General features: G+C 30.8%; 1 protein-coding gene across 1 annotated transcript; it reads right to left on the bottom strand.

Annotated features, from left to right (window-relative positions):
* Positions 1–2,007: 2,007 nt before the first annotated feature.
* Positions 2,008–4,294, bottom strand: LOC113852331 (serine/threonine-protein kinase RIPK-like). Its single transcript, XM_027482562.1, has 5 exons — positions 3,920–4,294; positions 3,305–3,440; positions 3,069–3,205; positions 2,750–2,873; positions 2,008–2,564 (listed from the first exon to the last, which is right to left on the bottom strand). The coding sequence occupies exons 1-5, from the start codon at positions 4,292–4,294 to the stop codon at positions 2,008–2,010; spliced, it is 1,329 nt and encodes a 442-aa protein (XP_027338363.1).
* Between the last annotated feature and the right edge of the window lie 6,700 nt (positions 4,295–10,994).

Here is a 10,994-nt window from a genome sequence, read left to right as displayed (position 1 = left end):
AATTGACTTTACATATGGGTATATGTGGTAGTAATAACAAATCTTAATCAATGAGTCGTACTTATTCTTCATTTTTCGTAAGTTTTTGTGTAATTATTTAACTTCTTTTGTAACGTTTCTTTCTTATGATAATGAAAATACTTGCATATGCATACAAATCAAATTAATGATGACACTAATATGTTACTAGAGCCAAAAAGCAACATATATATAATTTTTTTTTAATGATCAACAAAGCAAAAGCTTAATAAACTTTTAATGAGCTTAATATACTAAGCTTAATAAGCTTAGTAACACACCCCACATCTAAGTAAAGAAAATTTATCATTGTTCCCTCAACCAATATAGTTAGGTAATGTTTAATTGTCGATTTTGTAATTTGATTTTTCAGCTGCTTGTTCCGTTTTGATTTGTCTTTTGAACTAAGAGAAGAGGCAGCCATGACTTACAAAGGAAACTGAGTGATAAGGGAATATTAAAGATTGAGACACATCTATAGGGTAGCCTGTTGTTTATATATATAATATTATAGGATTTATTGTTTTAGGACTGATTTGCCGTAATTGCAGGAACCCATCAGGGTTATATTGATTATACTTATTCAAGAGTTTTATAACTAATTAATGTAGACGATAATTATCTAATTTCAGAAAATTTGTTTTTATATAAAATTTTATTTCTATGGAACGGAGTGCAAGGTTTTTCGTTCATCATTACAAAATAAGTATAGTTGGTAATTTGTGAATTTTCTCCCATAGAAGAAAGAACGCGTCAAACTAAATAAAAAAAACATAAAACTTACAAATCACTTAAAATGCGAATATGATATTTGAAGCTTTATTATTTTATAATAATGTCACGAGATTTTCTTTACAAAAGAAAATATCCAATTGTATTAAAAGTTTGCTAAGTTTTATAGTAATAAGGTGATACGGTGAATAGAATATTTTATCATTGTTTTAATCAGTGACTTAAATACACGTCGTAGTAAGACTTTTTAAGAAGTATTTAAGAAAGAAATTAATTAAATAAATATGATAAATCATGGTCTTTAACTTTAAGAAATGTTAATAATACAATTAAAGTGTTTGTCAATTATTATCAAATAGTAAAGTTAAAATCCACGTGACAAAAAATCATAATACTCATAACGCGAAAATTTTTATATATAAATTTAAATCACATACAATATATATATATATATATATATATATATATATATATATAATTTCAGCCATTGACACTTTCACATCTGTTGGACGGTTTCATGTATAGAATCTACAAAGCACGGTGCAAACGTTTTCGTTTTTCAGTAGAGCATTATGAAACCCATGGTCAAATTCTTTGGAGTCCCTAAATTAACATTGCTGGTGTTTTCCCTTACTTTTGTTTGCCCTAAAGCAGGACATAAACTTTTTTTAATTAAAGTTAGTTCTCTCCTTAATCAAATCCTCGTCATTTGTAATGATTATCTTTCCTTTGACGAAATAGATAATAATAATAACTGGCTTAGTTATTTATTCGTTCATCAAGTGCGCATATGTATATTTACAAGGGTGGTTTTCTTTGCTGTCTCCACCCTCATAACTATTCTTTAAAATTAGCTTACGTAGTGGGATGTTACTCACCGTTCACTATTACGTGTTGTTTGGTCAAATCTCTGAGCTGTAATCCCTGTTGTTGAAAGATCTTTAAATCAGTTCAACAAATCGTAGTTGGTAATTGTCCATTTATTGAACCAGTCTTTTGATTCATCCCGAAGTAATTAAAACCCATATACACAATTTAAAATAATTAACATCCTAATAACCCTCCTTTAATTGAAGAAAATAATAAAACAAAAAATGAATTAACTCATGCACTCTCCCTTTCTTGTATGTTTGTTTTTTCTTGGCATGATACAAGGCTCATAACACGGGGCCTACTAGTTGTTTCACTATATAAAACTAAACAATTTTGGGGGACAAATATCTCTATATATGTATGTACGGTATAATTTGTGTCATATTAAGCTACATTTGCATGCCTTTTTTTATTTGATGGAGGAGAATTTGATCCACTTCCTCTTCCATTTCGGTGTCTATGATCATGCTGTGATTGTGGTCTTGGAGACTTGGGGGATTTAAGTGGGTGATGCCTGTGGCCATTCCTGTGATGACCATTTTCCCTCCTCTTAGGTGCTTCAAATTCCTTTGCATCTCTGTGCGCTTCATTATCCGGTGGAGCTGTGTAAACGAAGGTTCCAATTGGAATGTCGTCAAAATCTTGGAGGGGTTCTAGTGTCTTAACCACTGTGCTCATTGTGGGTCTGCTTCTGGGCCTATGGCTGAGGCATTGATAGGCCAATGCAGCTGCTTTTTTGGACCCCATCTCAGAATATTGGCCTTCAAGTCTTGGATCCATTATTCTGCTAACTTTCCTACCATCATTTAACATTGGCCTTGCCCATTCCACTAGGTTCTGTTCCCTTGGAGGGCGATTCTTGTCCACTGACCTTCTTCCTGTTAGCAGCTCCAACAAGACTACTCCAAAACTATACACGTCACTCATTGCTGTCAAGTGACCTATACACATTATTAAATTTTAGTAAGCTACAAGAATTCTATTTCAAGATGCTGACTAGTTGCTAATCATGGATTATATTATTATTCTTATTATTAACTGGAATTTTGGTTAAAAATATAATAAATAAATTTTTTACATGACGAAAAAAATATTAATGATTAGAAATTTAAAATAATAAACATGCCTGTCATGACATATTCTGGGGCTGCGTAGCCGTGAGTGCCCATAACTCGTGTTGAAACGTGGGTGTCATCTCCTTCGGGACCGTCTTTTGCCAACCCTAAATCAGAGAGTTTTGCACGGTAATCCTGGAAGAATATTAAATAAGAGTGAGTGTAAATTAATAAAATATTTATCTCACTTTATTGTAAACTATTTTACACTACTCCTTGTAAAATGTTGAATGAAATATACACATAAAGGTGACGTGAAACAGTAAACCTTTATGTATAATTGAGAAAGGAAGTTTTAGTGGAGCATTGGAGGGAGAAAGGGATACATACAGAATCTAACAAGATGTTGGAAGCTTTGAAGTCTCTATAGATGACTGGTTTTTCTGCTTCATGAAGAAAGGCTAGACACTTTGCAGCTCCAACAGCAATTTTCATTCTTGTTGACCATGCTAATGATGCCGAGAATCCTGGAATAGCCACAATATTATAGAATAGGTTAGTTTTCATGGTCTAAACAAACTGATTGAAAGAAAAATCATGGTTGTTTATAATAACAGAAATCTTACTTCTAAATAAATGATTTTCTAGGCTTCCTCTTGGTAAATATTCATACACCAGAAGCCTGTGTTCTTCTTCACAGCAGTATCCTATCAGCTTCACAAGGTGTGGATGCCTTAGTTGCCCCAGAAAAACAACTTCAGTCTGTCGTACGTAACCATCAGATAGAAAACAATTAAAGACTGTTAGAACTTAGAACTCAAATTAAAAGTGCTTACGTTTAAAAGAACTTATTTAATTTTACAAAAATGACTTATGACTTTCCTACAAGTTGATTTTAGTTTATTTAATAAGTCACGTAATTTTTTTCATAAAATTTCATTTAATAAGAATTTATCAAATAAATAATAAACAAATTTATTTATTTAAATATAACTTAACACACTCTTTAATAAATAACTTACAGCATATTTAGTTCTACGTCAAATAAACTCAAATATGGATTTATTTCAACACTACAAATTTTAAGTTTTAACTTTTTCTTTGAAACGTGATTTAATATGATTTTATTAAATTTTCAAACATGCACAGAGTATATATTTAACTTTTTATCAGTAAAATAAATTTTATTGGAAAAAAAACATTTGAAAATGATTTATGGGGATGAAAAAAAAAGTACGTACCAACCACTCTTTATGGCCCTGCGAGCCATCCAAGTCCAAGAGCTTAACAGCCACGGGCTGAGCCTTGAGACCATGCCTAAGCTTGTCATCAATGAACCCCTTATGCACTGGTCCGAACCCACCTTCTCCTAGAAAATTACTTGAAGAGAAATGCTGGGTGATAATCTTGAGCTCAGCAAGTGTAAAAACATGCAGGTTAGATCCTGCTAGAGAAATGGAGAGATCCTCTGAGAAAGTCGTGCTTGGATAACTCAAATCAGTCACAGAAATCCTGTGAGAAGAACTTGGCTTTGTAGCAACCACTTTCTTGGGCTTGGGTGAGGGATACTCACCCTTATAACAACCGGGGAACATGAATTTCCATATGCTTTTCATAATGGTCATTGTTGTTGATCAAGGGGGAAAATTGAACTTGAGTTATGGTTTTCTAGGATATATAGCAGTCTACAATCTCATAGCTACTATGCTCCTCAAGTGTTTGTATAGAGATATATACACGAGGATGCTTGAAAACTTGGTGAGAATATGTACGTATTAGGTGGGAAGAGTGATAGGGTCGTGGAAATGGAAATGTAAATGAGGTTTAAGATCCTTTCAAAGGGAAAGGTAGAGAGCCAATATTCAAATTCTTCAACTGCTCAGAGAGAAAAGAGGTTTTCGGCTCCTTTTTATATCAGCCCTATGTTGAATTTTTCCTCTAATTTCTTTTTGATTAGTTGTCTAGGTCCTATATGCTATGGAATTCTTCTTGTATTACATATATATATAGAAATATTAAGGGGTTGTAGTTGTTTGGCAAGCAAGAAATTGCCAAAGATATGAACAATTTGTTTAATATTATCTGATAGATGGGGAACCGAGTATCCCAAGTCTAAGATGTTGGTTAATGGAGAATGACATAACTAACCCTGATTGACTTTCATGCATTTATGGTGACAAATTTGGAAAAGAAACTTTGGCTTGTCATATTTGAAACCTTTTCAATTCTGAAGCACCTTCAAGAATATTGCCTTTCATTTTCTAATTGGAATAAAGTCTTGCACTGCTGCACGGAACCAAAAGAATTTCATAATTTAACATTGCTCTATTAATTGAAACCCCTTTTCTTCCTCGTTTAGTTGGGTTTTCATTGACCTTAATATCTCTAACACAAATTGTTGTTTGGATATGCGCCATCAACTCTTCTCTATTGAGCAAGGGTTTCTAGTACAAGTCTAAATTAAACTTCAATAATGCAATGAAAAGACAGAATGAGGAGATACAAAAGAACCAGTTTGCTACACATAGAAGTACAAAAAGGGAAATATCTCCCATTCCCCAGTGATTATTCAGAGGGTAATTATGTCCATGACGTGTGTGTAGTTGTACTATTTCTTTTGGTGGGGGGAAAGGGTGTAAAGCTAGTAGGTGTACTTTTAATTTTTTTTCTCTGCGTGTTTGTTCTTCGGATATTGAAAATAAAATACTTGGTTGGTCTGCTTGCAACCTTAGTTGGATTGATTTCTAGAAGATGTAGCTCAAGTATAAAATAATTCAACTTGTTTATGAAATGACAAAGCAACATCTAAACAAATAAATTGGAGGGATATGCATATCAATATCAACGACTAACACAAGGACTTATAATAGGCCTAACATACGGGGTTTTCTTCTGAGAATGCTACTGAAGGGAAATTGGAATGAAAATGTTATAGACCAAATTAACAAAAAAAAAGGCAAAAATATGATTCAGAAAATTCAAAACTTTTGGGAGAATTGTCTGTTTCTGAAAAGAGATATCTACATTCTCTACAGTGGATAAATTATAATAAATTTTTATATTTATAAATTTTTTAACCTTTTTATATCAGACTTGGATAAATAAATTTACTTCAGCACAAGACTCACGTTGCTATGCATTTGACTTTTTTGGTTTGTAGTGTAAAAAATGGGGATTTCCATCGCCTAAAAGAAAAAAATTATAAATCTTTGCAGCTCCGAAAGAAACTTCTATTCTAGCTTCTCCCCCTTATTCATTATTGTCGGAGTGGGAACTACAGAAAAGTCATAAGAACATATAAGTTTGAATGGTAAACTGATGACAATTTTCAAAATAGATCTCTGTGGCCAATTGTAAATATAAAAATTAACATAGAATTAAACTCAATTAAGTGGATAACCTTGTTAATTACACCAAGTTTAGATAATAAAAAATTAGAATAAAATTAAACACCAAGATGTGTTGTTTGAGGGTTCATTCCGTGGGCAGAAAGTGGTTTGGGGGTAAAGCTTGAGATGATTAGTAATAAAATGAGAAGATAATCACACAAATGGAAGAATTAATGTATTGTCCTTTCTAATAATTTTTGGTCGTAAAATAATGAACGAGGTTGGTATCTTCCAAGTAATTTGGACTCAAATATTGTGTGCGCTCGAAATGAAAAATGAGAAAAGTGAAAACCGCGGTGATTAGCGAATAGCGAATACCTTTCAAACGGGGTGCCAAATGAAGACAATTCCGCCAACAAGGGAGTAGGTTATGTGGGGGCCATTCCACGTGTCATCATCTTGTCAAAGTCAATGAAAATGCTTCGCATTTGCATACAATTTTAACGACCTTGTCAACACTGCCAAACCTGACAATTCAGCCCCCATCACTTGGCATCCACGAAAAACAAAACCGAGTGCCGCATTCTAAGTAACGCTACAAAATTGGATAATCATGCTCTAATGTCACTTCTACATTTCTTCTTTTACCTCTCTTTTAATACTGAATTAAGCTTAATATCCTAAACAATTAAGTTAATCAAGTTTCTGCAAACGTTAAAAACAAGTATCTCGAAACTGAAATTTTCCTAATGCGATTCCGTCTTATATACTTTTCTCATAGAACATAAATAAAGGCCCTGTCGATTTGTATGTATAATAAATATAAGAATTTGGACGAGATTACACTAACAAGCTCGAGAAAAGAATAATAGTGTTTTAAAGTGTTGTTAATTCCATGAGAAAACACTTTCAAAACAGCAATATTAAAAGGATACCCTAATATTCAAAGGTTACTCTTATCTTCAGGCTAGGACAAGTAGAGAGTCACTTATATAATAATAAGCAAGTAAAATTATCTTAAGGTATATTCAGTACGTAATTGGGATATAAAAGGAGGGGAGGATAAATATTTTATTTTTAAATTAAAGTAACTATATAATATTTAATTTTTTTATTTTAAAAAAATATAAAATTAGAAGTTATTATTATCATTAAAATATTTGTCCTCTCTTTTTTCTGGTTAAAATCCAACACTAGTCAAACATATTTTTAATATTTACTTTCTCTATTCACAAATTTTAAATTAGATTCATCTTACTCTAAAAAAGTTGTTATTGTTTATCACTCATTTTGACAGGAATCAGTAATAGCATACGTAAGAGCCAAATGTGCTTTTCTTTAACATTTTTTATTATTGAGTAAATTACACTATCCTCCTAAAAAATCATACTACATTATATCACCCTTCGATATTAATATTTATCAAAATAAAATTATAAAATTTAATTAAAAAAACTTAAAAATTATACCTAATTTGTATTCTTGCTAAGATGCCTCCAATTGGTTACGGGGCTTCAAGTGAATTGAGAGCTCTCAAACATGATACACATCAGAATGGACGTTGCGTAATCGTCACTGGTACAGTTGTTTATTAAAAAGTAAAATCTTAGATTCAATCTTCTTATTCTTATCATCAAGTCTATATATATTCTAAAATGTTTAGAAGACATTAATTTACATATCATGATTTAATTTGAATGCTAGAATTTAATATGATTTTTTTTCTTTAATTAAATTGAGAGGGCCTTAATAGAAACATAGTTCGTAAGATATATTTGTTTTTCATCGTCCAAGTAATATGCTGCTTAGTTGTAATATTTTTGTTATATTTTAGATTATAAATGACATCTTATTTAAATAATAAGAAGAAATGAAAACAGGCATTCATCAATAGGGATAAGATAAAGATGTAACACTTATTTAATTCAAACGGATTGCGTTATACGTTGGAGTATTAAATTTTGCGCATTGCACACAGTGCATCTGTTCTTATTTATTAATTCCCGGTTTTATATTATCTAGTAATCCAATCGATAACTAAAACCCTTGTTGCTAATTAAGTATCAATGCTTGTTAAATAATGAAGTTGAAGTGATCGTTTCGTTGTGGTGTGAATGAGTGAATTCGATTGTATTGTTGAGAACCATTCCCACTCAAAAATTAAGAAAGTGTCAATGAATGTCGTCCTCTGTATTAGGGTGAAACATATATGAGTATGGGGTCAACGGAGAATCAAAATAACCAAGATTTTCTACCAAAGGGTTTTCATATTGTCCAAAGCCAGTCATAGAATTAACCATCTCAGAAAAGCTTCTCCATTTTACCCTACTTGCAGCTTGTTGGTCATAATCAATATTCAGAAAATTAACAACCTTCCACAAGAATGATTTAAATAAAACTTCCTTCAATTTACGCTATTGTAATAATATTCATTGTAAAAGGGAGTTCAAATAATTTTTTAACTTAAATATAGTTTTATTTCTTATTTTTTAACTAAAAAATTATAAAAAATACTGAAATTCATGGGTAAAATTGTAAGAAATTTCTGCAAAAGAAAAATCTGCAGAGAAAAAAGATAATTTTTAAGTAGTATTTTGGTTTCTTTAAATTTCATTTTATGATTTTGGTCCTTGTATTTGCATAATTTAAATATTTTACTTTCACCCACTGATGCAGCCACCTGAATAATTGACAAATAAAAAAATTTCCATAACTAAATCACCATTTAGTAGTTATCAGAACTAAGAGTGTTGAGTTTAAAAAAAATTAAATGATAAAAAAATTTAAAGGAATTAAAAAAAACCGTGAAAAATATAAAACCAAAAGTATATTTAAGTCATAATTTTATATACAATAATTGTCTTTACTGATGTTTAGGAAACCAGTGAGGCTATCACTAATTTGACATTCTATAAAAATTTCTTTTTCAATCATAATATGACTTTAACTGAAAAAGAAAATAAAAGAAAGTAAAAAAAAGTATTGTTTCATGAATGCTTTAATTAGTAGATTGAGTCTCCGATGGTTTTGGTCATGCCAAAGGGCTACATATCATGACCATGTGAGATGCCTACAAAGGCACGCAAAACCATATATATGATGCACAAGTCTTGGGGGCTGTATGTCATCCAAGCCCAAACCAATCCATCACATTACCATGGAAAATAATTTTAGTCTCTTAAGGTTCAGTTATATTTATGGCATTAATAAAGCAAACTTCAATATTAATAATCCAAGAAACATTTACATAATTTCAATTTTCAGGAGTTATCAATTATAATTCTTGAAGACTTTGAATTCGAAAAAAGCTTCATGGAGTAATCAATTTTTACTATTTAGTGGTTTGAAATATTATATAAATAATTAATTAAAATAAACCTAAGACTTACTCATCCGCTAACAAGTGGATTAAAAGTAGATGTTCTACCTCGGTTAACTTTGCTTACAGCGATAAATAGGAGGAAAAATAATTTTAATTCTTGATAAATGTTGAAGAAGATTAACCCAACATTTAATTGAAACATATGACTTATAAAGGAAGGAAGTCCATAATAAAGCACACACCCATGACAATAGTTAGTTTTATATTCACTGTTGAATAAATTAAGTTATGAATAACTTCAAATTTACTGTTAAATCAACCTAGTTTTGCTACCTATCTTTGATGAAATGAAGGCAACTAGGTGTATATATGTGAGGAAGATGACCTCAATGAACTACGTGCCCATATGATGATCAAAAACTATATTCTGATATTCGCGTGACATTAAAAAACTAATTTGACTATAAAGTTGCCTAGGTTAAGTGGAACTCATCAAAATAGTCAAACATGTTCACACTTCTAGAACTAGTCAGCAACTATTATTACCTCACACACATCGTGAAACATGTACCTTAGTGTGTGCTACTGTTTATTTAGCATAATTTAGAACGTGAGTTTAACTCATACTTAGAACGTATAGTAGTTATTTTCCAGCAGTTATCTAGCTTAGAATATATGAATAGGATTTTAAAATCTCATTATAATTAGGGAGTTTTTCTTAAAAAGAGAGATATTTTTTAAGTCAAAGTTAGAGAAAAAAATTGAAAAAAAAAAAAAAACACAAGATGATAGAATGAAAACACCAGACACAAATTAAAGACATCATTACTCGTCGATACCCTTATAACATGCCTTTCAAATCTGCACATCATGATCACTTTTAGTAACATTACCACAAATATTGAAAAAAAAACATTAAAAGAAATATTTAATATAATTTCAAGTTTTTATTCAAGTTACATATATATATATATATATATATATATATATATATATATATCTTTTAAGCTCAATTCAATGTAACTTTTTCCAATTACTTTTAAACTTGCGATTTCAATTATTTTCATATTTTATCTTTACTATACTTTCTTAATCTTGTACTAAAAGATCTCTTTAAAAATTTATGAGAGGGTATGAATCCAACCTCAAAACTACATTGGACAAATATTCATTTAATTACTAAAACTTTTTCGAAACACATTAAACTCAAATTGTTGCGCAAAAAACAGAACATTTGATCATATAAACAACCGGAAAAAATAATACATAATCAATCTCAACATTTTAAGGATAAGATTCATATTTGAAGTAGGCACTTTCCTCGTTATCAATAGTCAAGATTGAGACTAATACATTAAGAGAATCTGAAGACATACTAAAAGGGCCACTCCCTCAAAAGTAAGGATGTGGTAGCATGCACGGTCAGGAAGAAAGTCAGCTGAAATCTCAGTTAGAAAAACTTTTGATCACAAATTAGCTGATACAGTAATTATTGATGCTATTGTTGTGAAACATTATTCATTCTACATTTTTGTAAACGTGGCTTTGATGGATTTAGGAAATGATAGACAAGTTTAGGAAGTTTAACTATTTGTATAAGCTTATAAATAGTAAGTGTTCAGCAACTGTAATGGAAGACACACCCTTAACTCGTCAATAAGTAAC

This window comes from Abrus precatorius, unplaced genomic scaffold, assembly GCF_003935025.1.
Source record: "Abrus precatorius isolate BTA unplaced genomic scaffold, Abrus_2018 Scaffold10, whole genome shotgun sequence".
NCBI classification, from domain to species: domain Eukaryota; kingdom Viridiplantae; phylum Streptophyta; class Magnoliopsida; order Fabales; family Fabaceae; genus Abrus; species Abrus precatorius.
Note: the sequence above shows the minus strand (reverse complement) of the source record. Positions and strands in the feature narration are given on the sequence as shown.

What these genes read in the sequence shown, in the direction of transcription:
- LOC113852331 (XM_027482562.1), bottom strand. Translation starts at nt 4,294, where the DNA reads ATGAAAAGCATATGGAAATTCATGTTCCCCGGTTGTTATAAGGGTGAG. An exon ending in AGGGCCATAAAGAGTGGTTG is followed by an intron (nt 3,441 to 3,919) that starts GTACGTACTTTT and finishes TACGTACGACAG; the next exon opens with ACTGAAGTTGTTTTTCTGGG. An exon ending in CCAACATCTTGTTAGATTCT is followed by an intron (nt 2,874 to 3,068) that starts GTATGTATCCCT and finishes ATATTCTTCCAG; the next exon opens with GATTACCGTGCAAAACTCTC.